This window comes from Haliaeetus leucocephalus, unplaced genomic scaffold (genome assembly GCF_000737465.1).
Source record: "Haliaeetus leucocephalus isolate CR32 unplaced genomic scaffold, Haliaeetus_leucocephalus-4.0 Scaffold149, whole genome shotgun sequence".
NCBI lineage: Eukaryota > Metazoa > Chordata > Aves > Accipitriformes > Accipitridae > Haliaeetus > Haliaeetus leucocephalus.
In genome coordinates this window covers 2,393,140-2,419,490 of record NW_010972585.1, presented here as the reverse complement: position 1 = coordinate 2,419,490, position 26,351 = coordinate 2,393,140, and the positions used below count along the sequence as shown (strand labels likewise).

Genomic DNA, 26,351 nt, shown 5'->3' with positions numbered 1-26,351 from the left:
AAAAAAAAAAAAAAGTCTAGGCCATGTGTAGCTCCGGCACCTGGTGGTTCTTGCGCTGAGGCCTCCCCCTCGCCGGGCTTCCACGCCGAGGTCGGGTGTGCGGAGGGGACAGGGGAACACCCCCCCCCCCCCCAAAAAAAAAACCCACGGACGTAGATTGGAGTGGGGGCTGGGCTTCCACGAGCCTCTCTCTTCTAGCAAAACACGAAAGCTGCGCGCGTAGGTGTTTAATAATAGTGAAATTCGAGTTGCTTGCAGGCCTTCTGGGGTTTGCACGCTCGCCCGGTGAGGACACGGCGGCTCGTGATCTGCGTTGTCGGTCACGTCGAAAAAGCGCACGAAGCTTGTCCTCAGTCGCAGATGTTTCCAGCAACTTGTTTGCGGTTCTGTCTGGCCGCAGCAGGGAGAACTTTTCGTTTTCTTCTTGAGTTTGCACTTGTTTTTCCTTTTTTGTACTGGGAGGGTAAACTCGTTGGTCAGACGAGTTAAGAGATTTGATTTTTTATTTTTTTTTTTTTAAATTGCCTCCTATTGTAACAATCCTTTAAGTTGGCGTCTGAGACTGGTATTGGTAGTAGCCAGGAAACGGAGGTTGAGGCTGTTTGGCCGTAGCGCTTTGGTGTTTTCACCATTTTGGAAATGAAGATGAATGGCTAAACCCCCTAAGATATCAAAGGTGTCTGTTGCTGTAGCAAATCTGCCATTCTTTAGAAATGGCAGATCTTGTGGGGCCTGTCTTGGTTTTTTTACCACACTAAAGGAGGCAGAGTGGTGGTTGCCGCCCCCTTCTCTTTGTTGCTAGCTCTGGTTCTTTGTTCAGCCTAAAGGGGAAAGGAGGCCCCTGTTAGGGATAATTTTGGTGAGGCTGGGATCTTACTTTTCCTAGGGAAGAGGAATCACTTTTCGCCTTGTTGAAAGGAAGATTGCAGTGAGAGTTTAGTAGCTTTCTCTCTACAAATGTTTGCATGGTTTTGGTTTTTTTAATCAGTATGCTTTTTTCTCCCCCCCCCTCCTTTTTTTTTTTTTTAATAAAGTCAGGTGGCTATAGTTTACTAGATATTGATATCTTCAGTTTTTCTGTGATCCCTGGATTTTGGTACTTGGTGCTAGTATCAGGCTTCCTTAACAGCCAAAAAGCTATACTAGCGAAGAAGGGGGGAGAAACTGGAGAAGCAAGAAGTTTGGAGGTGGCAGGGTAATGGCGACTTAAAAGCAGTTGCAGCTCATATCTTGCTTGAATATGTAGACTAGGATAAATGCAGTTGACAATAGAGAAAAGAGTATCTGTTGTAAAAGTGATTAAAAAAAATGCTTTCTATGTGACAGAAATGAACAGCTTTGGAATGTTTTTGATGTCCCATTATTACCTCCAAGTTATATAGAGGTGCTATGCCTCCAAGGATGTCACAACTGAAGTAGATGACCGTTTTTTGTCAGAATTGCCCCTCCACACATACTTTCACTCTGTTTCTCTAAAACTATACACTAAAAGTGTTCATAAGTACTAGAACCATATGTGCATATCTTCTGAGATGCAATAAATTCCTACATGCTTTTTGTGAAACTCAGTGTGATTGTCATCTAAAGTTGCTTTTTTAAATTAGCTTGTAGCTTACCAAGTTTTCTTGGAGTTTTCTGATAATTAACTGTTTTAATAGCCTTCACGCTGTACCCAGAACCAATAAACTTTGGGTAGACGAAGCTTGATTTCATTTTCTGCAGCTAGTTTGTAATAGACTGTCAGCCACATCCAGTTTGCAGAATTTGCATTGCTTGTGATCACACTCAGGCCAGGAATATTGTTTAAGTTTGAGCCAGTATACTATGGGAAGAACTAAAAATGTACAAATTAAAATACTTTAGTCATCTTGCCTGAAATATTTTTAGTAAATACTTCTAGTCTTAATGTATATATGGCTATAGCTTAGCAAAGTCTGCTCCTCACACTGTTTAGAACCATGCTAGATATGGTAGGATATTGTAGCTTTTATTTTAGCCTCTTACCATGTGTCTTCAGGTCATTGCCACAGTCTTGCAGCATGCGGCTCAGGTAGTTCAGTGGCCTCTTCCAAAATAGGTATGTGTCGTACAGTTGCCCATAGCAGTGAGGACGGGACCCAGATGGTCTTTCCAGCCCTGTGCTCCTGTACAGCAAAGCACAGTTCTAGCGAATCACGCAGCAACTAGCATGGTTACAGTTAATAAGTGTATTTATTCCATGCCAATGCACTAGCAGTATTGTTTAGATTGCTTCTTGTGCATAACTTAATGTGGGTGTTCAAAAGGCTCTACCTTCGTGAAAAATTTGAGAGATCTGCATCTGAATGTGGTTGGTTCCACCCATAAAGACGAGACCAAACCTGTTTTCAATAGGGCAGTATGCTACTATATTCAGACATTTTTTAAGTACATTAGCACTTCTAGTTTAAGTTCATTTTATCTGCAGATGTAAACTTTTAACTGAAGTGCTTCAGGGAAATTCATCAATGCTTTGCTCAGTGGCTTCCAAATACGGTGGTGGTGTCCAACCTCTGCTCAGGGCTCAAAAGTCAGGACTTTGCTAGTCTCCTGCTGTCTGCTTAATTTTACAAACGAGAACAAAAACTGCAACCCTTCAGATGCTAGTGCAATAATTTTAGGCCTGTTTGAATAGCTGTTTGTTTGATTGGTCAGGCATTGATGATCTTTCTTACATTCATCTTTATGTGAGTTCACCTGTTAGTATTGCAGAAGTCAGTCCAAATGTAACTACAGCTATTAAGATTTTTTTCATGTGGTTTCCATTGTAGCGTTTAGGTTTCTGCAATTAGTGCAGTTCTGAAGTACCTCATGGTTTCATGGTAACTGTACTTAAAATAAGCAGAAATACGGTCAGCATACATAACAATTTATCCATATCAAAGTTACAAAGCAAAGTAACTTACAAGTTACAAAGTATCAGAAAAGATAAATAAATGTCATATCTTTCCTCTTTGTTCAGGCTGTTAAGACTGTTTTGTAATGGGCTAATTTAAAGTTGTTATTATCTTAGTAGCTAGAGAGACTGACATACTTTTTGGGGGACATAGCAGCTTTTGTTGGTCGGTTGTGTGTTTGTCAGACATAATTGAAGTTCCTTTAGGGCATGTAGCCTCTTGTGTTTTTCTATGTATTAGAATACTTAACATCTGTAGACCTTGCTGAAGTCTCAGATAGAGAAGTGAGTGTCTAAAACTTAAGTTCATCAGAGGAATCATGTGGGTTTATTTTTTATTTGATAGCTTTTTTGAGAATTTAGGCAAGTAACTTGTATGAATTGAAATATAGGGGGTTTTTGTTGTTGTTGGTTTTTGATATATTTGAACTCAGAATATGACAGTGTATGTAACAACTTAATTTTCTGGACATTTATTGATATCACATTTTGCATCATGTGGTGAACAGTGCAGGACAGTAAACTTGTGCTAGCATTAAATGGGCACTTGGTTCATCTCTTTTTAGTTAAGGACTCAACTTTTCAGAGATTATGTTGTTAGCGCTCAATGAGAGCCATTTAGCTGATATATTTACTGGTTTAAAACTGTAAATTTCAGTCTTTGAAGCCTTGCTGTGAAAGATTAATAGTTTTGCCAACTTTCTGCATATACTACTTTGCATTTTTTCCCTCCACTTCCTCTTTCAGTTACATTCTTTTGCACTTTCCACGTGCACCCACACTGGTGAGCGATATAAAATACGCTTGTAACGCTTCTTTAGATTTTTATCTTTGTATTGACAAGTTTAGAATCACGTACTCATACTATCTATAACATTAGTCTTGTGCGCTTGGCCTCGCTGTACCCATTTCTCATATGTATGCATACTCTAGCCAGAGTTAGTCTGGTGCTATGTGCAGAGCTTTTTAGTTCCATCAGTGAGGGAGGTGTCCCATCCCCACACACACTAGCTCTTGGTACGCCTTGCTTTTCTCCCCAAAGTACTCTGGTAAGGCTGTGATATACGAAGAGAGAAATAGGTTTCAGGATCAGTGGATGAAGTGTTTGTACCATGAAGGGCACCTTCTCCTTCAGTGGGTAAAGGAGGAGAGACTTTTGACACCTTTGCCTTCACCACGGGATGATGTCTCCAAGATGGGTCCCCTTTGGGTTGTGATGTTGGCTGGCAATCAAGGTGCTAATGAAGAGGAACCTCTTGCATACCTTTTCATTCCCCACTCCTGCTAACATACATGTCACACCAGTCCCTTGAAACTTAATGGGCTTTTTGTCTTATGTTTGAGTTTGGGTTTTTTTATGAGTCTAATGCCAAAACCCTTTTTTGTTGGTGGTGCTGAAAGATGTAAATAGTATTGCCTGTTGCTAAAGTGTATTATATTGATATCTATTGTTAGTCATTACTGCTGACCTCTAATGTGGAAGGATCAATATGCTTCTGCCAGATATTCATCCACAGATCTTGTATTTGATTAAATAAGCTCCCATTACGTTTACCAACTTGCCAATTCTTTTAAAAGTTCTCCTTTCTGGTAAAAAATAAAGCAAAAGTTATTTTTATTAATATATTATTTATTATTATATTAATATTATTAATTGATTTTTTTCTTTAAGTGTACACTGCAGTGTATGGTATGTAGAATATGCTTAACTGAATCTGTTTAATTGATCAATTGCAGTATATCGAAGGATATGTTGCAAGTATATTTGGGAAGCTTGTTAATGTGGTGGTTTGGGTTTTTTTCTTTTACATAAGGGAAAACAAGCCTTACATTTTATATAAGGTAGAAAAATCATTCTTAATTGCCTGCTTCCTTATCCATCAGCATTCTGAGTAAAATATCAGTGATGACTATACAAGTTGAAGTAGTTAAAACTGAAATGACCTGTTTAAAAAAAGAAAAGGTATGAAATACATACGCATTTTTTAAGCCACAAATGCATTTGGAATGAAGTTTCCTCAGAAGCATCAAGTTATTGAAAGTCACTATTGTCTTAAAAATTTCAAAATTTTAAGCTCTTACTAGCTTGAAGCTTTGTAAATCTGGGACTTATCAGTAACCACAAAACAAAGTAGGGCTAGTAAATGTTTGGTTTCCATCTTCTAGTCATTAGTTTGAAAGAGCTGTGATAGATCTTTCCTAAACACCAAACTTGGAACGTACTGTTTTGTAAAATGCAAGGAAATGTTTTTGCTGGTGGGAATGAGTGTGGTTATACTCTCTTAATACCTTTTGCTCTTGACCTGCATGCGACCAAAACTGGAGGCTTGCAATAAGTATCTGCAAGACTCTGGGTCTTAGTAACTGACAAGTGCTAATCTTCCACTTAAATACCCAAGTTAGGAGTGGGTCCAAGTTATTCAGAGTTCTTAATGCTAAAACTTGGTATTTCCATTGTTATGGGATGGCTAAGAGCTAGGTGTTGAGTGATTGTTTTTCAAGATAACTTCATCTTACATTACATTAGGTTATATCTGTTTTCCTAAGTGTCCTTACTCTCCTTGTCACTTTGAAAGCTGGAAGCTGGATTTGAGAATGCTTTGAGACTTAAAATCTTACTGTAATGCTTGCTTTTCTTGGTAGTTGGTGATGCTACTGCAAGCTGACATTTTCCGTTCCTCCTGAGCTGAGGCTCACGTTGAAGAGGTGAAACTAAAGCTGTTTCGTAGCGGTGCTTTTTCTTATCTCTGACTAACAAAATTTGTAAAATAGTATGACATTGTGAAAACAGTGTTTCTTTCATTCCCAGTGGACAAGGCAGAGCATGTCAGAGGGTGTGAAAGAAAAGCAAAAATTTCAAGAAGGTAAAGTTCATTAATCCTACCAGGAAATTTGGTCGAAAAGAGGCACTATCACAAAGAGTTGGTACGGAATTCTCTAATTGAAAGCTATTGACAACTGGACATACCTTTTAGGCCTGTCAACGTTTTCAGAAACACACGGACTGCTAGTTCTGTTTAAAATAATCTGTGTCTTGAGAATGTCAGTGTTCAAAGTGGAGGCATGTATGTTCTAACAGTACCCAAGCTGGGGAGAAAACTTGCTAGCCCATGATAGCAGCCATTCTTTTCTTAGAAATGAGTGTGAAGTTTTGTTATCTTAATCACATGTCTAGTTGCTCCCCAATTTGACAGAGCCAGGCTAATCTGGGTTAAACTACTGTGGATCTGTAGCAGCAGGTGTCTCGGGAATATTTGTGCATGTGGTTGCAGCAATGGATCTGAAGCTAACTTCTGGAATGTAACTGCTAGAGTTAGTAGGGCAGGCTGAGGACAGTATCTTAAAATCAGCTCCTAGAAAATGGCAGGTTTTACTACAGCCTCTGTTGTGGTATAATGTGGCTATGTCATCAGTAATTTTTTACTCCCCTCTTAATTCTAGTTCAGTTTCCCATTACTTTATACTTCAGTTCTGGCCCGCTATTTCCTTCACTCTTGATTTGAAACCATGTCTTGTAGGCATCTTTGCTCCCCCACTACTGTCTGCTTGTAGTAAAAGGTGTTAGATTTAGCCACCTTTTTGCCCTCTGCTTCTGACATACAACTTTTTATGGGCAGTTTTCCTCATGGCCTTTTTGAAACAGACAGTAGTCCCTTTATCAGGTTTTCTTGTTTGGGTTTTTTTTTTTTCTGGAATCATATCTGCTTGCTTATCTTCTAAGAATGACTCTTCAGTAGCAATGAAAAGTTGTTTTGTAATATGAATAGCTATTCATTTGTGTAATATTGACAGGTGATATCGGAAACTATTACTATGGACAAGGGCATCCAATGAAACCTCATAGGATCCGAATGACCCACAACTTGCTGCTAAATTATGGCTTATACAGAAAAATGGAAATTTATGTGAGTATAAGCAATAGAATGTCCACTGAAGCATTTTAAGTTATTTTTAAAGGGCTTCAAGTATTGTCACACAAATAAATGGAGGGAAGTGGAAATGGAAATAGAAAATACTTAAATGGTGTATTTGGAACTCTCTTACTTGGAAGTGAAGCAGTATTTTGTGAATGGTGAGGACTGCAGATTGTTGCCCATGTCTGGAAGAAGTGAGGTAGAGCCCCAGTAGAGAATTTTCACCAGTATTTTTATGACTGGGGGGAGTGGGATGTTGGGCAGACATTGCGGTAACTGCACAAAGAATTAATCAAGTTGTATACTAACAACAGAGTAGCCGTTGCTTTATGTAAAACAGCACTACTACCAGTTTAACTGTTCTCACTTCAAAGTAGATTATATTTTTTTGAGTTGTCTGTTTTAGCAAATTGTTAGCTGATTTTGCAGAGCGCTCTTGATTATTTCTATAACTTGTTCTTGTTATCAGCGACCCCACAAAGCTACTGCTGAGGAAATGACCAAGTACCATAGTGATGAATACATCAAATTTCTCCGATCAATAAGGCCTGACAATATGTCCGAGTACAGCAAGCAAATGCAGAGATGTAAGTGTCAACATTAGGCTAAATCTTTGTGTATGTGCTTTGATGGTTAGCATTGTTTAAAGCTAAATATTCACCAATACAGAGGTATGAACGTGGCGTAATGGTGTGGGTGGGTTAGAGAAACACTGTAACAAGAGTAACCCCTGCCTGCCTTTAGATACACTGATTTGGGGACTTTTCTATTAAAAGCAGCCATCTTGGCAAAAATGTTCTTTAAGCTTATGGAAGGAGTTTTGCCTCCCCTTTCATAGGGTGTATTCTGGATGTGAAAGAATACTTTCTGTAGGCTTAATGCACAGATTGAACTTTACTTGTCAGCTGTTTGCAAGAGTCTTAAAATCTGTTCTAATGCAAAATCTTTCTGAAAAAGAATGGCCTTTAGAAGAGTAGAGAAGTAAAAATCAACGTGTGAAAATGTGTTTAAGTCAATAAAAGGAGTTATTCCTCTTGGAGGGAGATAGTAAAAATTGTATATTATTCACTGTTCACCCTTTCTGTTAGTTTATTTCTTTAATTATAGGAATAGGCTCAAAGTACTGTTAGGAATGCAGTTTGACAGCTCTTATATCAATTTAAAAGGCAATATTGTAACCTCTTTATGATGCCTTATTCTCAGCGAATTATTTTTCCAAGTAATTGTCACTTCTTAACATGACCTATGTTAATCAGCACTTCTTCAAAAATCTAAAAATTGTCTAACTTGTTAACGAGGAGACAAAGCTTCCCATGGAAACTAAAAAGAAAGAAAAAAAAGGTAGTTTGGAGTCATCGTAGATTATAAAGACTTTACATTGTTTTCAGTGTTTAAAATTTAGCCTGACAAGAATGAGGTGGGGCAGGGAGCGGAGTAGTCAAAATGCTGAATGAGCTATGCATTACATTTGTGTTATCCATGTGTATAGCAATGCTGTTGGAATGGTGTTTTTGACAAGTAATACGTTTCTTACACAGTTAATGTTGGAGAAGATTGTCCTGTATTTGATGGCCTGTTTGAGTTTTGTCAGCTGTCAACTGGAGGCTCTGTTGGTAAGTATAGGTTGTTTGCCAGGTATTTTGTAGCTTTATTACATTTATGTCAGCAACTTAAAACTTTGCTTCAGTTTTAAATATACTATCAAATATAAGTTGGTTTGTTTTTTTTTTAATAAAGAAATAATAATCATATATAAGTTACCGACTGTCAAATATGAGATATATCAAGTATCTCCAGTATTGGTAAGAGATCAGATCTAGGACCAACTTATTTAGAAAATAAGATACTATTTCATGTAATAGATTTAAAGACCTTCAGAAGTTTCCGACTGTATTTCCTTTCATTTTTGTGTATGTCTTTTCACAGCTGGGGCAGTAAAATTGAACCGACAACAGACAGACATGGCTGTTAATTGGGCTGGAGGACTTCACCATGCCAAGAAATCGGAAGCATCTGGTTTCTGTTATGTCAATGATATCGTGCTTGCCATCCTTGAGTTGCTGAAGTGAGTTTATGATGGGAACAAGATAAAATTATAGAAAGTGTCAAATTCAAGTATTTAAATCTTTGAAGATATGGATTGTAATTACTATTTCAGTGAGTTTTCATAGCCCATGTTGAACTCGTACAGTTTCAATTAAGAAAACTCCAAGCTCTGCCCGGTTTGGCTTCAGCAAGAAGTTTAAAATACAGGCAAGCTGAAAAGATAACTAATAGGAGATGGGTTTAAAACAGATATTTAGAAATACTTTTCTACACAGAGTATAGTGAACTTCTGGAACTTGCTGCTGCAGGAGGCTGAACGAAGCAGACAGCAACCACAGATTCAAGAAAGAGATTAGACATAATCACGGACAAGAGGTCTGTAAATGGATGTTAAAGATCCAAGCAGTGATGTACCCTGTAAAACGCCATACGCTGTAATTCTAGATGGTGGGGAAGTACTAGGGTAGCAAACTTCAGAAAATGGACAGGCTTATGTGCTTTCTGTAAATGTTAATCTGTTGCTACTCATGGGGACAGAATAGTGTGCTAGATGGATCACTGCCCTGACCCCTTAGGGCAGTCATTATGCTCACAATCATACAGCCATTTGGTTTCTCAATATGCCTGCATGTTTCCTATCACTTGAGTCATTACTAAACCAAACAGGAATATTCAGGGAAGATCATGCACTGAGCTTCCTTGGATTGGTACATGAATTAATGTGGCTGTTATGAATAAATCATGAAATAACAGCTGTGCTGCTGTGACTGCAAAATAAAAAATGAGAGGAGTAATGAAAAAGTGATCATATAATTAACTTCAAGAAGTAATGCTTCACTAAAATTTCAAATCCTAAGTGTTACTTGTACTGCTTCAGGGGACTGTATCCCTTCTAATAAAACATAAATCTTATTTTATTTACAAAAAATATTCTAGGTATTTGACTCTTGTGAATGGAGCAGCTGAATTGGCCGGTGAGGGATGGGCAAAGCACTGTAGTCTGGAAGTGTTTTTGAAAGATGGAAAAAGTTTCTAAGGACTCTAACAAATAGTTAATATTAACATATTAATTAAAACATTCCTTTTAATGTACAGCATGTATTCAGGATCTGCTTCTGCAGTCTGAGAAAAGTGATAATGATTTTCTGTGGTCCAGTCTTGAATTTTTTAGCTTAATATACATGTGAAGGAAGGAAACTTTCAAATAGTTATGGGTTACATAGGAAACGGTCCCATTCGGTGTCTTGTTAAGTGAAAAATCTTAGCCCACTTGAGATTATGGCTGCTCAGACTCGCATTCTATAGCACTATGCAAAGCATGACGAAAATACATCTTCTGATGTTGGTAGACTTTGTTCTTTGCTGAACAATGTAGAATTTAAGGGATACTTAGTGTTGTTGCCAGTGCTCTGAGGCTTCAAACAACTGGTTCCTTTATCCATCTCAAATGAACTGATCTGAAACTTGCAGTATTTAAGGAAATACAAAGCAGCAGTGTAATAATTTCATGCTAACAGTAAGCGCGATACACTTGGAAGTAAGAATGTGCCTGTCTTTACAAGTTGCAGAGGTGAAGAAAAGTTGGTAGAAAATAAGTATTTAAATTTATTTTTTGCGGGCTTATGGAACATGGGTTATTTCTGCTCCTGGCACTATGCTGTTTGAAGAGTGCACTAAGAGATGTTTTAGTGCAGACTGTATTGGTAATTACTGAGAAGGCAGAAAGAAATGCCCTGTGAAAGGGGCAAATTCAGCAGACGTGAACAACAGAAAGTGGTGTGAACAGAAACACAAGGTATAGCTTCTATGGAGTGAGACAACTTGGGGTAAACTAAATGCACTACATACTTAAATTACTTATTTTGATGAAGAAACTTATTTTCATTATTATCCAAACTGTACTGAGAATTCTAAGAGCATATATGGTCACTTCAATGAAAATCGTCAAAATGATCATAATGTTAGATTTCAGTGTTTGGTTGGGTTTTTTTCATTAGGCTTTTCCTTGTTAGGTATCAGTATATTATGAATGTAACTTCTAATGATGATTTCTCACATATTATTTTCTTTCTAGGTATCACCAAAGAGTGTTGTATATTGATATTGATATCCATCATGGTGATGGTGTTGAAGAAGCATTTTATACCACAGATCGTGTCATGACTGTATCATTCCATAAGTATGGTGAATATTTTCCGGGCACAGGGGACCTTAGGGTAAGGTTGAACATGAAATTTAATTAGGTGATAAATAACCTCTTATTTTCTTCCTTGTAGCTACTCTTTCAGTACTAGGTTACAATAACTATGTTCAGTAATAATATACAGCAGTAAGTTTTCAGAAAATATGTTAGTCCAGAGTGATAGATTTGTTGAAGAACCTTAGGGGGGAAAAAATACAGGATAGTGGGGAAGTAAATTGTTCACTTCTACATGAAATCAACACCTTAACTTCCAGATAAATTGTCTGAAATTTTAGTTCAAATGTAGAACTAGTTTAGTTCACTCAGATTTTGTCTCTAGGAAGACAGTGTGGTATATTTATAATTATCTGTACATTTCAAGGGAAAAGTAGCTGTTTGGAGATGACATGGCTTCAAAACTTATTTCAGATCTTAGAATAACTTCATGCCAGAGCTTTAATAGTCGCAAAGCTTCAGTTGCAGCTTGAATTTACTGTGTTCTGTTTGCCTAGTAATGCAGTTGGCTTGTTTTTGGAATATTTATTATGTCATAAAGTGTGTTTTGAGTTCTCGTGATGCTCACTGCTGAAGAACTTTAACGTGCCCCACAGGTGATTGGGTGCTAAGCCTTATAGCTAGCTTGAGGGAAGGAGCATTGGCCTGTGAAGAGTTATCATTTAAGCTGTAGTAGAATCTCTGGCAAAGCTGAGAATGAAAACCAATTTTCCTGGCCCTTCATACTAATTTGAAGTTAGTCATTCCTCATGTCAGACTCTTGTCCATTAGAACAGGAAATTGTTCCACTTCACAACCTGAAAGAGTATTTCAAGTATTAGGATTAATATATTCCTAGCTTCAAACTCTTACATTAAACCTCTTTTTATCAGAGACGCTCCCGGGATAAGTCACTCCTCCAGTATTAGCAACTTTGTGCCTTAAGTTTGTACATACAGTTAGTAATTTTTTAAAAAAATGTAAGCACTTCTAAAAAGTTGACCTACAAAAACACTGCATCGGGAAAGAATTCACTGTTTTCTTCCTATCTTGAAATTGATTCAAGAGATGCAGCTATTTGTGTTCCTGCTAATATTCCCGAAATGTGTGCTCCCCAGTGTGCTGATGATACCCAGAGGACACAGGAGTAAATGAAAGTTGAGCTTTAAGTCAGTGGGGTGCTAAGCATTGATTTCAGCGTGGTTGTTGGGGCTGAATGTTATTACAGTTGTTACATTCTGTTAAACTCTGTTCTAAATTGGTTTAGGTAGAAATCAGATTAGGCATTGTTTTTATCCATGTGGTTTAACTTGACTGGCCACAAGGTGGTAGTGGTGCTTCAAACAAAAAGCAGCTCAGACCAGGATGTTTATCATGACAAGCTGTTGTTGCTGAATTTGGCTAGAATTTTTTTTAAGGGTTAGATATCTTGTCTTTTTAGAAACAGTGCTTCCCGTTGACAGAGAAGTTTGTGGACTCTTCACCTTATCACACCCAGGACAAAGAATTTAAAGATGATGCAGTTGAAATAAATAGAATAATATTGTATGTTATTGGCATTTTTTTTTTTTTAGCACAGTGTCAGTGAAAAAACAGTACCTCAGGCATGGTAACTTTTATTCTGTGCTGCTAGCTAGTATTTTGAAATGAGCATTGTCTGCATACAGACTTCAGCAGGCTTTATTGGAATTATTACATCCCCATAGGAAAAAAAACATTAGCTTTTTCCTATCTCCAGAGCTTGCAAAGCTAATTGAACTAAAGGGAGAACTAATTTTCTGAAAAGTCAGTGTTTCTTCTGGAGGCCAGTATTGTACTGCTTGCTTCTGCTCAACTTGATCTGCTGTTGTTGGTTATTTACATCAACTTTAACAGCCAGCTCTTATCTTTGTTTTTGTCCGTGGGCTCCATTCAAGCTTGTTTCTGTAATTCTTTAGTTATTTGGTCTGGTTTGCTGATCAGGTTACACTTATTTGATGCAGGAACAAATCATGAATCAGCTGATGATTTTGTGACTGCAGCTCAATCAATGGAGCTGAATCTTGACAGAGGTTGTCTAGTCTAGCTGCATTTATCCATTTTCTACTGAAGGTATTGTGCAGTCTGAACTTCCAGTGTTCTAAGTGAGTTATTTGACTTTCTACACATCTTAGATGATAGCATTAATCTTGTCTTATATCATAGAATCATAGAACGGTTTAGGTTGGAAAGGACCTTAGTTCCAACCCCCCTGCCATGGGCAGGGCCACCTTCCAGTAGAACAGCTTGCTCAAAGCCCCATCCAACCTGGCCATGTATATATATATATACACACACACACATGTAGATGGGTCAGTTCAGACGGTAGTGCTATGTACAGGCCCAGGTTCTGTGAGGAAATTTGATGTATTGACGAATGGGCAGCTACCAGAATGCTATATTGTTTCTTTAGTGTTTATAACCAATGCAAGTATCAGTTACAAAGTATGTCTGTTGAGTAGCTCAGGCTGGAAAGCAATTACCCTGTTTAGTGAACATTTGGCTTTGGTATGTTTTAGAATGAGATTGATTTAATGATTTATTTTATTTTATTTATTTATTTTTTTAAATCTGGAAAGCAAGGCACTATCACCTCACAAAAATCAGCATCTGTAAGCCCAGGTGATTTACTTTGGGAGATTTTGGGTAACTAATGCTCCAAATCAGAGTTGAGTTCAGCAGGGTTCTTCAGTGTTACTAATCTTACAATACTGTGAAATGTTAATAATGTTCTGGAAGAAAAAATGTCAGCTGTTAACATTGTGTCTATGCTGCATTGGGCCATTCATCCTTGTCCCCATGTCCATCCGTTCCCCCCCCAATAAAAGATAGTTACTGGAAGCGACACGTTACTGTTGCGTTCAGTGCTAAGGAGGCTTTGTTCAGGAAGAGGAAAAAAGGTCTGTGACTCTTTCAATAGCTAGTGTTGAGAAATTTAGTATTTATATTGCTGGGTTATCTGACTGGTGACTTGTAGTTTTTTAAGGATGTTGGACCTGAAGTGTGCTCTTTCTGCCAAGCTGCTGTTTGCTAATAGCTTACAGCCAAACTGAACAGGTTAAATCTTACTGTCTTCCCCACTGCACCTTTATTAATGGCATAGAACTGCCCTGTAAACTGGATCAGTTTCTGAGTGTCTTGGTGATGAGCTACAGGGAAGAAATGGAAATGTGTGGGAAGCAGGGATCTTTAGGTTTTAAGCTGATCATCAAAACAGAAGTGGTTTCAGGGTTTATTCACTCAATTTTTTTGCAAAGAGTTTTTTCTTTTAATACATATGTTGTCTAGGAAAGCTGGTAAGATAGATTACTACAGTTCCTGCCTTGTCACCTGATGGAACTGAGAATAATCTGCAAGTTCTTTTTTTTGTTTGTTTGTTTGTTTAAAAAGTCTGTATTTCTTCAAGGGCACCTGTAAGTGGCCTCTGTTTGATTTTCTTCTCTCCCTTTTGCTGCAGCTAGTTCTTCATCCTATGTTTGGAATGAATATGGTTTTAAAAACCTTCTTAAGTCCAAATCTTCTATACAGCACTGAAAACATGCATATCACCTTGCACTTCTTGGTTTTCTTGCTTGTTTTTGCTTAACTATTTTTACTGGGCTAAATTGATCAGTTATATTTTGTCTTCTGGTCCTCAATCTTTGAATTAAAGAATCAAGTGTACTTACTGCAAATTTAGTCTTGGTGTACAACTCCTATGCTCCAAAATGATTTTATGGGAGAATGGGAATCCAGTTAGGTACTTCGCTTCTTTTCCTCTTGCAGATGTGAATAATGGTACAAAATAGCTCAGCAGACTTGTGTAGACTTTTTTCCATGATACCATCATATGCTTCTGTGTTTGTAATAAAGCATTTGTCATCTTTTCTTGTAGGACATTGGTGCTGGAAAAGGCAAATACTATGCTGTCAACTTTCCAATGAGGGATGGTATAGATGATGAATCGTATGGACAGATATTTAAACCAGTGAGTACTTTTTTTTCTTTTTAAGCTCTCTGGAAAGATACTAGTTTTATTATGTGGATTTATTTTCATAATGTGAATTATGACTTGCTGTTTTATATTAATTATAGATTATATCCAAAGTAATGGAGATGTACCAGCCCAGTGCTGTGGTATTACAGTGTGGAGCAGATTCACTATCTGGTGACAGGCTGGGGTGCTTTAATCTTACTGTTAAAGGTAAGCAGAAAAGTGTTTGTTGTCTGTAACTTTTTATTTAATAGAAACCTCTACCCTTCATACTATTTTTCAAGACACTTGCATGATGAGGACTGGAGTCACAAAGATTTTGTTCATTACTATGATTAATCACCTCTTTCTTTGCTATACAGGAATGGCCAAAAGAAACCCAGAAGTTGCCTCTTTCTTTCTGTCCATCTAAAAAAGTTAAGAAGCTTGGTTTTCCATGTTCTTCCTAGCCACTCAAGTGATTCCCTTTCTTCTCTGCACAGGCTTTCTGTAGTTTTAAAGCAACATGCTGGAATTACAGGATGACGACAGTCATCGTGCTGCAGCTTACTGTGATGGGCAAATAACAAAACTAGTGGTTCACTTAGTAGGATTACAGATACTAAAGGCCAAACACCTTGTTGGGTGTAAAATAGGTATTACTGAAATGAGAATACTTACTGCATTGTTAAATTTATAGTGATGTTTGTTATGCTGAGGTTTATGTTAACTAATTCTATGAAAGTTAATAAAAATGAATGTTTATTTTAGTGTTACTTACATTTCTACCCTTTTGGGTGATTATCAAAATTGGGGTGAGATGTTAATTTAGCAAACAACATAAATATTAGTAGTATTATTAATTTTTAATTATTATTTACGTGATAAAATGTGAATGTATGTTGAACTTTTGCTAAGCCTTGAATCCAGCTTGTTTGAATCTTCATTTTCTGGGTTTTCTTGGTTTTGTGTTAATGAAGCAGTTAGTCTTGTAGGCAACGAAATGCAGTATAGTATCTGTTGGGTCTGCAGTGTTTCAGGGTTCTTTTCTTGATTTGCACCAGGTGGCAAAGCTACTTCAGTTGCCCATACAGCTCAGATTTTTTTCCATCTTACATATCTTGGAAACCAAGAGAGCTGCTGCCTCCTACAGATGCCTTTCAGTATGCTGTATCTCCCTGGAGTGTGTACTGTCTTGGCACCAGTTCACTCTGTAAGCAAGACTGAGCAACCTCTAATACAGGTTCAAATTTAGAAGTAGAAAGGACCAAGTACTGATTTACTGTTTTCCCTTCTTCCCCCATTGCATTTGACTGAGAAATTGTCCCTAGATTTGTCACTGTGTGTTGACATCAGTTATGAAAAGACAAAACACTAAAACATTCTAAGAGCATTTCAGAGCAGCAGCGATAGACCATCACGCAAAGTCTCTGAAGACTGGGGTGGATAACGTTTGATGTATTTTGTACATTTCTTATCTGTAGGTCTTGACTTCTTGTGAGGTTGTACTTAGCTCTAGGGGGAGACAGTTCTGTTTTAGTTGAATCAGTTCAGTTCTTACTTAATCAGACATATGCAGTTGCACTTATCAAGTAGTTTGCTATATATTTTTCTGTTTAATAGATATTTTGCATATATTGTCAACTCTTTTTGTGTTTGACAGGTCATGCTAAATGTGTGGAAGTTGTAAAGACTTTTAACTTGCCATTGCTGATGTTAGGAGGAGGAGGATATACGATTCGTAACGTTGCTCGATGCTGGACGTATGAAACTGCCGTTGCCTTAGATTGTGAAATTCCTAATGGTAAATATTAATACCCAAATTAGTATTTTATTAAGGAAACAATCATGGGAGGGTTTAAGTGAACAAATAGCAAATATTTCTATAGCTAACTAATGCATCAGTTTAGAATAAACTATGTGGAAAGTTATTGTTAGGTTTTTGCCAATAAATTTTCAGTAGCTTATGCACTAAAACTTAAGCATTTGGGGCTTTTTTTATGGCTTAGCAAAAGCTTTCAATGATTGGATTGTTTTTAGAAAATTCAAAACATTTAAAACTTAGGCAATCTTACTTGTCACTATTTTTAATATGAATGTTATCAGTATGATAGAATGTATACTTTGTTTTGATCATAACAGTGCAGACCTGTGTAAGTTGGGCACCACGGACATGCTATTCATAAGAAATTAATGAGTATGCAAGTGTCCATTTTACATAGTAAAATGTTACTGTTTCTTCATTGTATCTATGACTTAAAAGTAACTGTAAAAGTATATTGACTTCTGCTCTTCCATTTGACTCAATTTTGGCTATACGAGCTATCTTAAAAAAATTTAAAGTCAAAAAAGCAGTAGTAGACTTCTTTCAAATAGTTGAATAACGAAGTAATTTCTCTGAGGAAGGTCCCCAAAGATCCTGCACTCCCTTTACTTTTGGCCAAATATGCTTCTGGACACGTCTTTGGAAATATTTTTTTTTATAAAATTGGTATTTGGACTGCTTTGTTGCACATTAATCACTGGCAGTTTTCATGTTGGACTGCAACTTTTGCTGATAACCTTTTGCTGTTCATGTATCTCTTGCTGGATTCATGGTGTTTCCATCTGACTTCAGTGGAATGCTGCTGTCAGTGAGGAAAGAATATTTGGACAGTACCTTTCAAGATGTATATTTTCCATCTTGCGCATCAATATATATTCTTTGTCAGTCAAAGCTTTTGAAGAGACAGTAGTATTTCCTTACCTTGAAACTTTTTTCTTCCATTAGCATGGCCCATGTGATGGATATATATTAAGGCTTTTTAATTTTTTTTAACATTCCTCTCAACTTTGTGGGTCTCTGTCATCTTTAATCTGTCCTGAGAAATAACAGTGCATTTCTAAATGTTGCAATAGCAACTTGATCTTCCTGTCTCCTTTCTATCTACCTAACAAGATCACTTATCCCATAATAATCATAAATGAAGAAACAAGACAAAGGGTTCAGTCAGAAGTGGATTTTGGAGTTGTATTTTGTAAGGGTTCTACATTTTTTAGATTTCTGTTACTTCATCTGGGAAGATACAGTTATATTCAATATAAAATATTACTGTTTTCTGGGATATTATGTGTTCATTGACTTCATTTTGATAATTAGGTGTTCCAGTCAGGGGACCGTTATCTGTGAAAAATACAGAAGCAGGGAAGGGGGGAACGGACAGATGTGGGCAGCACTGAACCACCGTACAGTGCTTACTATAGATATCGAACTAGCTGTCATCTTCAGCCTAGTAGTACATATTGTATGTTTTACTGAAGGAATATTTTGAATGGCTCACTTAAACCTTTCAAACTGGACTAACTTTGGAAAGAGCTATAAGAAATCATCAGTTGATCTTCTATTTTCTGCATAAATAGCATTTTTAATTATTTTATCAAATTTGTTACTTATGTTCCAGTATATGTTCTAACATGATTACAGTAGAACTTCCTCTTGCTTTTCGTTGTATTTGTTGTATTTTAATAACGAATTTAAGTTCATCTATTGAATAATTTAGAGGAAAAACACTGAACAGTTCAAGCAGTACTTAAGTATTGCTTACCTGAATGCTTCAGGTTCGATAGTTCTCTAAGTAAAATCCTGTCAAAACTACTGTTGTATATAAAATGTTTTAAATCTTTTTTGGGTCACAAAGTTGTCTTTTGTGTTTTGGTTTATAGAGTTGCCATACAACGACTACTTTGAGTATTTCGGACCAGACTTCAAGCTTCATATTAGTCCTTCAAATATGACTAATCAGAATACACCAGAATATATGGAGAAGATCAAGTAAGTAGTGATTACCTTGTATATCAAGTAGGTCATGTGGATCACATTTCTCCAGAGGTTGTTAGGCAGTTTTGAAAACTGTATGCCTTTCTCTGTTACACGCTAAAAATGAGTACTGAATAGATTCGACATATTTTTCATTTCTGTCAGAAGAACTTTTTAGAAGCCTGTTGCTACAACAGTATGTGTGCTTATGAAGTCCTATGACTACAGATACAAAAATTTTAAGACCCAGCTTGGATTTTTACTTTTTCCCGCAACTAAAGAGATGACAGTTGTACTTGGATTCCCATTCTAATTTTGTAGAAAGTTTATCGCGCCAGGAAAGAAGCTGGTATGCTGTGATGATTAGGATTTCTAATTCTCAGCTTCATGTCTAAACATGAACTGAGATTGTCATTCTTTGTAGCTGTTGGCTGTAAAAATGAAAAGTCACGTGAGCTTGGACGTACAAAACTGTGCAAAGATAGTGATATGTGTGCAGGTAATTGAGTGACTGTGGTTTGACAATTCCACAAGTTTTGAGAAGTGCTCATTGCCAAGCTATAGCAGGTACGTGTTTTTAGCCTGTGCCACTTTTGATACTTGGTTTATTCCTCCTCACATCCTGCAGTTTTGATTGTAAACAAATATTTTACTTCAGGGATGGAGTAATGCATACATACAATCAATTCCATACTCATATGGTAAGAGATAATTGGTTAGCCTAAAGTACTCTTTGCTTACTGTGGCTTGTCCCTGCTCTAGGTTGGCTGTTAATGGTGCACACAGGAATTCTTTTGGTTACTAGGTGTGGGGGGTTGACCCTGGCTGGATGCCAGGTGCCCACCAAAGCCATTTTATCACTCCCTTCCCTGCTCAGCTGGACAGGGGAGAGAAAATATAACAAAGGGCTCATGGGTCGAGATAAGGACAGGGAGAGATCACTCGCCAGTTACCGTCACGGGCAAAACAGACTTGACTTAGGGAAAATTAACTTAATTTATTAACAATCAACCAGAGTAGGGTAATGAGAAATAAAACCAAATCTTAAACCACCTTCCCCCCACCCCTCCCTTCTTCCCAGGCACAACTCCCCTCCCAGATTCTCTACCTCCTCCCCTCCAGCGGTGCAGGGGGACGGGGAATGGAGATTGGGGTCAGTTCATCACACTTTGTCTCTGCCACTTCATCCTCCTCACTCTTCCCCTGCCCCATCATGGGGTCCCTCCCATGGGCTGCAGTTCTTCATAAACTGCTCCAGCGTGGGTCCCCCACGGGGTCACAAGTCCTGCCAGCAAACCTGCTCCAGCGTGGGCTCCTCTTTCCGTGGGGCCACAGGTCCTGCCAGGAGCCTGCTCCAGTGCGGGCTTCCCACGGGGTCACAGCCTCCTTCAGGCATCCCCTGCTCCGGCGTGGGGTCCTCCCCGGGCTGCAGGTGGAGATCTGCGCCCCTGTGGACCTCCCTGGGCTGCAGGGGGACAGCCTGCCTCACCATGGTCTTCATCACCATGGGCTGCAGGGGAATCTCTGCTCCGGTGCCTGGAGCATCTCCTCCCCCTCTTTCTTCGCTGACCTGGGGGTCTGCAGGGCTGGTGCTCTCACATGTTCCCACTCTCTTTCCAGCTGCAGTTTCTGTGCCGCAGCAACTCTTTTTTTTTTTTTTTTTTTCCTTTTTTAATTCTTTTATCCCTGAGGCACTACCACCATCGCTGATGGGCTCGGCCTTGGCCATCAGCAGGTCCGTCTTGGAGCCGACTGGAATTGGCTCTGTTGGACATGGGGGAAGCTTCCAGCAGCTTCTCACATAAGCCACTCCTGCAGCCCCCTCACTATCAAAACCTTGCCACACAAACCCAATACACTAGGAGCAGCTGAATAAAGATATGAAACTATCTGTGTAAGTTTGCCAGTACTGCTATAACCCGCAAAACTGTCAAATTGCAAAATTCACCAAAGCAGTTAAAATACTGATTTTTTAAGTGGTTGGTATATAGACTGTGATTGGTGTTCATAACAGAAACGCATAAACCTTTTCATTTGATTGTGATTTAAATTTTTAATAATGTGCAAGGGGGAAAAAAACCCCTATTTTTCATTGATGTAATTCTACAAAATTTCTCTCTAGTAATATAGTGCTCCAGCTGGTGATCTGCCAGGCTGCTTGCTGTATATTGTGTATTGCTGAGGTTTTGTGATGCAAGTAGGCTGCAAAACTTGCTTGCTTTTTAACACATCCCTGGGCACAGATTGTGTGTTTTCTGTTGACAGAGATACAATCTCACATCCCCATATTAGCACCCACAAGAAGAGCAATGACCCATCATTTCAGAGAATCTTCCTTCAGTTCTGTGCTTTCCCAGAGACCTAACTTTAGGGGACTCCCTGGATTGGCAAAACTGCTTTGCCAGGTCATGTGATTTGTATGGAGGCAAAGACTGTAAGGATTCCAAAAAAATACCAATTGCCCTTTAGCTCTTCAAATTGTGCAGCAGTATACTAAAATAGTTGTTACAAATGCTGATATTTGACACGTGCCAAACCCTTCTCTCTACTTGGACTTCTTTGGAATGATAGTTTTGAGTGTCCTTCCTGTTCCTGCACATGGTGCTTTGGAGTGTGGGGTCCATTGCATCAGGTTGCTTAGACAGGAGAGAAATTCTCTATGTTCTGCCTGAAACAGTCAATTAGGAATCTTATCCAGATGGATTGCTTTTGACCCTGACATTGTTCCTGCATGCAGTTGGGAAGTCTTCATGCTTTAAGTGTCTGACTTTCTAAGAAACTAGAGGACAGTTTATTATCCAACTTGATACTGTGGCTTATTATAAACAGACTAATGCTGCCCCTTGCTTCAGCCCAGGTGGGCAGTACTTGTGCTGATCCTGTGGGGAACTGGTGATTGAAGTTGATTGAAATAAGTGTTTAAAAAGTTTAAAGAAAATGATGTTCACGTACACTGTGGATACTAATGATCTGTTAGAGATAGAAAACTTTCTGAACATGGCATGCCTCTTTTTTTTTTTTTTTTAAAGAAACGATGACTTTAAAGCAAAGCAGGTTAACTTTGAATGCGGAGTTTTCAGAATTTAATACAAAATTCAAGGAAATTCCACTTCCGTGTAGTAATAACTTTCCTTGTTTGTTACTTGCAGGCAACGCTTATTTGAAAACTTGCGCATGTTACCTCATGCACCTGGTGTACAGATGCAGGCCATTCCTGAAGATGCTGTTCATGAAGACAGTGGAGATGAGGATGGAGAAGATCCAGACAAACGCATTTCTAGTAAGAAATATGTTTTCATGATAGAGCATGTCCAGGTAGAGTCTTTTTAGATTTAATTGTTCAGAACTTTAGTCCTAGTAGTGCAGTATTGGAAGACTGGCAGCTCTGTTTCCTGAGGAAAAATTGTGCTACTCGTCTGCCAGTTTGGTCGTCTTAAGGTGGCATCTGTGCACAAATCTGAACCTGTTAAAGGGGTCTAAAGAAGTGCTGAAAGAACGTGGGTTTTTGCATCTTATGAAACAGTCTGGCTATTTCAAATCTAAAACAGATACTCCAGAAGTCTCAGATGAATTTCTACTAACAGAATACAGGACTTGGCTTCTGTCTTTTGCTAGTCACAAAAAAAAGTAACGTTCTCCCTTGATGTAAAGTGAGATACTGTCTTTTCAAAAAAATTCTTTTATTTCCTTTTTTGTTGAGAGAGGGAGGTTTTCCATACTTGCAACACTACCCGTTACTTCACTTTAGTACCGTTAGCCTTTGTATGGACAATGAGTTGTTCTTCAGCTATAGCTATGAGTTTCCTGCTACGTTTAACCTTTTTTGATGTGATTGGAATAATTCTGTAAGCTTTTACTGGTGCACTGTCCATTTTCTGAACTGTTGAAACCATAATGTTTTCTCCTGTGATTTAGTTTTCAGTATTTGAAATTCATCTGACATATGTTAAAATACTCCCACCCTCCCCTGCGTTTCTGTAAGGCTATTTTTGGAAGTCATTGTGAGAGTCCCAGAGTATCTTGAAAGATAGTATTTTTATCCATAATTTAGTTCTTCAGCATTAAATGATTATAGTATGTTATTACTCATTCTTAACTCAATAGTTCTTCTTTATTAGGCCTATTGTAGTTGGACTTTATGCTCAAATAATTTCATAACTCTGAATCCTAGTTCGAGCATCTGATAAGCGCATAGCCTGTGATGAAGAATTTTCTGATTCTGAAGATGAGGGGGAAGGTGGACGACGAAATGTTGCAGATCATAAGAAAGGAGCAAAGAAAGCCAGGATAGAGGAAGACAAAAAAGAGACGGAGGACAAAAAAGCAGGTAGGAACTCTGGTGTGATTTCATCCTATATTTTAGAACTGCAAATGTCAGTTCTCCCAGGAGAAAGGTGCATTTTCTGTTAACAGTTAATTAGCTATTGAGATTATGATTTATTTTTTCCATCATATTTAAAGCATATATTTTAAATTAATCAGTTTCAAGATACAGCTATTCACACTAGAATAGTATTTTCAGCCTAGGGTTATTGTTGCTTCTCCACAAGCTTGAAGTCTTAGAGCCAGGGATTTGTATAGCTTAATGAAAATAGGGATAAAAACGGTTCTTGCTTTAAATATGTTAGACAAAGAGTTTGTTCTCTGAAACAGAAGCTGGAGAGAGTTCTGGGGATAGTGTAATTCCAAGGACTCTTGACTTTTCCAAGAACAGGCTACATCTTAGGGCTACAAAGACTACCGCAAGGAGCTCAGGGGAAATCCAGGTCTCATTACTGCATACCATCATTATGGCCAGTTAAGAGAGACTTGCCTTGAGGTATTTTGAATCACTTGGCATTGTGCCCAGATCACTCCCTTGGACGGATGCATTTAACACTGTATGTTAATATGTAACCAGTGAGGATTTCTTTTAAAAGCTAGTTCCCCCTGGCTCGGGGTGTATACAAAAAAATATACTTAGGTCATGCTTTTTTCCTTGTGAAGTATTTTCAGGTTTTCTTGCATCTTTTGGTATATTTAAGATCTTGGTTTTTTTCAGATGTTAAGGAGGAGGATAAATCCAAGGACAGCAGTGGTGAAAAGACAGACGCCAAAGGGTAAACACTAATAAATAATGCATGTCACCTTCTTGAAGTGTGTATTAAATCAATACTATATAATATTTGAAATTCTGTAGAAATCACTTTCAATTCCTCATAATACTAAATATTTTAAACTCATGACAGTAATTCAAAATTGCATTTCTAAAACGGTTAATACAAAAAATGAAACAACTTAAAAGTTTATTTTTGCCTTTGTACAGAGCAAAATCAGAACAGCTCAGCAATCCTTGAACAAAAGATAGCCTCTCATCAGTTGCAGAACATAATACTAGAGTTGGAGAATACCTAAAAGAAGAAAAGTTTTCGTATTGAGAGAGACTGCTGATTTCATTTTGTACTATTTGGCATGGACCGTATTTATTTTCAAACGGCTTTGTTCTGGTTTTTGGCAAGTTGTATTGTGAGTTTTCTAATTATGAGGCAGAAATTCCTTTCTTCACCATGCTTTATGTAATAGTATTTAAAAATGGATGTGAGTTATTATGTTAAATGTCTAAACTGATCTATTAAAGTAATTTGCCTTTCCTGAGCTGATTTTACCTTTTTTGTAATTTTATCTTTATTAAAAAAAAAAAAAATTGTACTTGGTTGTCTTTTTGTCCATCATTGAACTACAAAGAGGAAAAACTCCGTATAAATTCAGCAGACTTATCTGTGCGTAACTAGTGGATTTAAACAGACAGCTGGTGAGCACACAAGTCAAACTGTGTTGCTTTCATTGACTCCACAGATTTCAGTGGCTTCTGCATGGGGTGCAAACAAATGTACAGGAATATGAGTACGTGCGATTTGAACAGGCTGAATAAATGGGTGAAGAGATGTTGGAATAAGATGGTTGTATGAACTCGCGTTTTAATGTAAAGGTTTAAAACTCTGCAGTCTCATGCCTTGTACTGTCCGAGAACCTTTCCCACCATCAGAATCTACCCAGAAGACCGATTCATTTGCTGTTCATGAAATTTCTGCATGGTTGTCTTTCAAAGCTTGCAAGATAAGGAGTGAAAGTTTGGATTTAACTTGTAAGCCATTCTGATTTTTTACAACTGTGAGCAACGTAAAACTTTGTCACCCCTAAAAAGAAGTTAGTTCTGGTGCCTGAATTGAAACAGAGACCTGAGTGCACACGTTCCTTTTTTTCCTGTCTCAGTCTACAACAATTGTCTTATAGGTTGATGTTTAATGAAATGCACAAGCTTTCATATCAAGATTTCAGGGCAGTGAGCACAGAAGTTTGCAGAACTGCATTGCTACCCAATCTTTTTGGGGGTTTCTGGGGGGTTGGTTGGTTTGTTTGTTTTAATAAAAATTCATCTTACTACTCTTTTTTAAAACCTATTTTCTATCCTTCCCATAAAATTCTGGGATTGTGGTCTGTGGCCTAATTGATTCATTCATGTTAAAATTCCAATGCACTACTTTGAATTGTTTGTGCATTCGTTCTGTCCAAATGATGTATTCATCGAAGGCTCTTCTGAAGGCATGTCCTGTGTTGACTAATTTGACTTTTTATCCAATGAGAATAACTTTCACTAGAACTAGAACTACTTGAATATGTAGGAGGGGAAAAGTTTTGTTTTCTTAATGCCTTTTTAGCATTGGTGGGTTTGGAGGGGGGAGGGTTTAGATCTTAATTTAATCTTCCTGAACATTTCATCTTGGATTCTTCTCTTCCGTTTGGACTCTTAGGTAAAGGTTAAGTTCTTAAATGTGCAGGTAGAGATGTGGCATTTTTCAACACCCATGTAGTAGTGCTGTGTTCCTTCCAGGAAAGTACCTGTAAAACTCCCATTAGGGTTGGTCTGACTATTGAAAAATCAGATTTAACTTTTTTTGCGGCAGTTCAGTCAAGCTGACCAGTGCTTCCCTGATATTTGCATAATAAATATTTTTAATAGTAAATTTGCCCAGTGATTTAAATACTATGCTAACTTGTTCCTATATATGACTACAAAAAAAGCTTTACAATTCAGTTTTACAAAGAGTAGTATGAACTCATAATTGCCCGCTTCAAGTTTTTGTTATCTTTTAGACTCCGAAGTTTAGCAAGAAGATGGTGATTTTGTGTAGTTTAAGATGCTGTTAATTTTAAATAGTTTGTGGATGAATTGCTGGTTCTGTTGGGAATGAAGGCCAAGTGTGTGAGTAGGATTAGTGGACTGAAATACAGTATTTAGGGGGATAAAACTGGGGAGGGGGAGTGGTGGTGGTGTTATAAGAATTAAGACTTGCCATCAGTAGGCTCTGACAGACAGAACGTCTTCACTCCAGTAGGTACCCATGTGGTGAAGTGGTTTTTTGTTTTATTTGAGCTGAGATAGTTAAAGTACAAATGCTTTAGAACCATGCTCTGGCCAAATGGTCTGTTGGTCTGTTTGCCTTTAGTCTCATGTTACCTCTCTCCGAAGTGGATCAGCTCACTTTTTTTTTTTT

General features: G+C 37.9%; 1 protein-coding gene across 1 annotated transcript; it reads left to right on the top strand.

The window, feature by feature from the left end:
- Window positions 1–5,728: 5,728 nt before the first annotated feature.
- Window positions 5,729–24,794, top strand: HDAC2 (histone deacetylase 2). Its single transcript, XM_010561673.1, has 14 exons — window positions 5,729–5,778; window positions 6,707–6,819; window positions 7,298–7,415; window positions 8,367–8,441; window positions 8,755–8,893; window positions 10,949–11,090; window positions 14,943–15,035; window positions 15,143–15,251; window positions 16,684–16,824; window positions 18,723–18,831; window positions 21,966–22,096; window positions 22,988–23,143; window positions 23,858–23,915; window positions 24,122–24,794. The coding sequence occupies exons 1-14, from the start codon at window positions 5,739–5,741 to the stop codon at window positions 24,150–24,152; spliced, it is 1,455 nt and encodes a 484-aa protein (XP_010559975.1). The 5' UTR covers window positions 5,729–5,738; the 3' UTR covers window positions 24,153–24,794.
- Window positions 24,795–26,351: the final 1,557 nt, after the last annotated feature.

Excerpts from the sequence above, each read along its gene's own strand:
- HDAC2 (XM_010561673.1), top strand. The coding sequence starts at position 5,739 with ATGTCAGAGGGTGTGAAAGAAAAGCAAAAATTTCAAGAAG. Across the intron at positions 11,091-14,942 it reads CGGGCACAGGGGACCTTAGG|GACATTGGTGCTGGAAAAGG; the intron begins GTAAGGTTGAAC and ends CTTTTCTTGTAG. Across the intron at positions 22,097-22,987 it reads TCCAGACAAACGCATTTCTA|TTCGAGCATCTGATAAGCGC; the intron begins GTAAGAAATATG and ends TCTGAATCCTAG.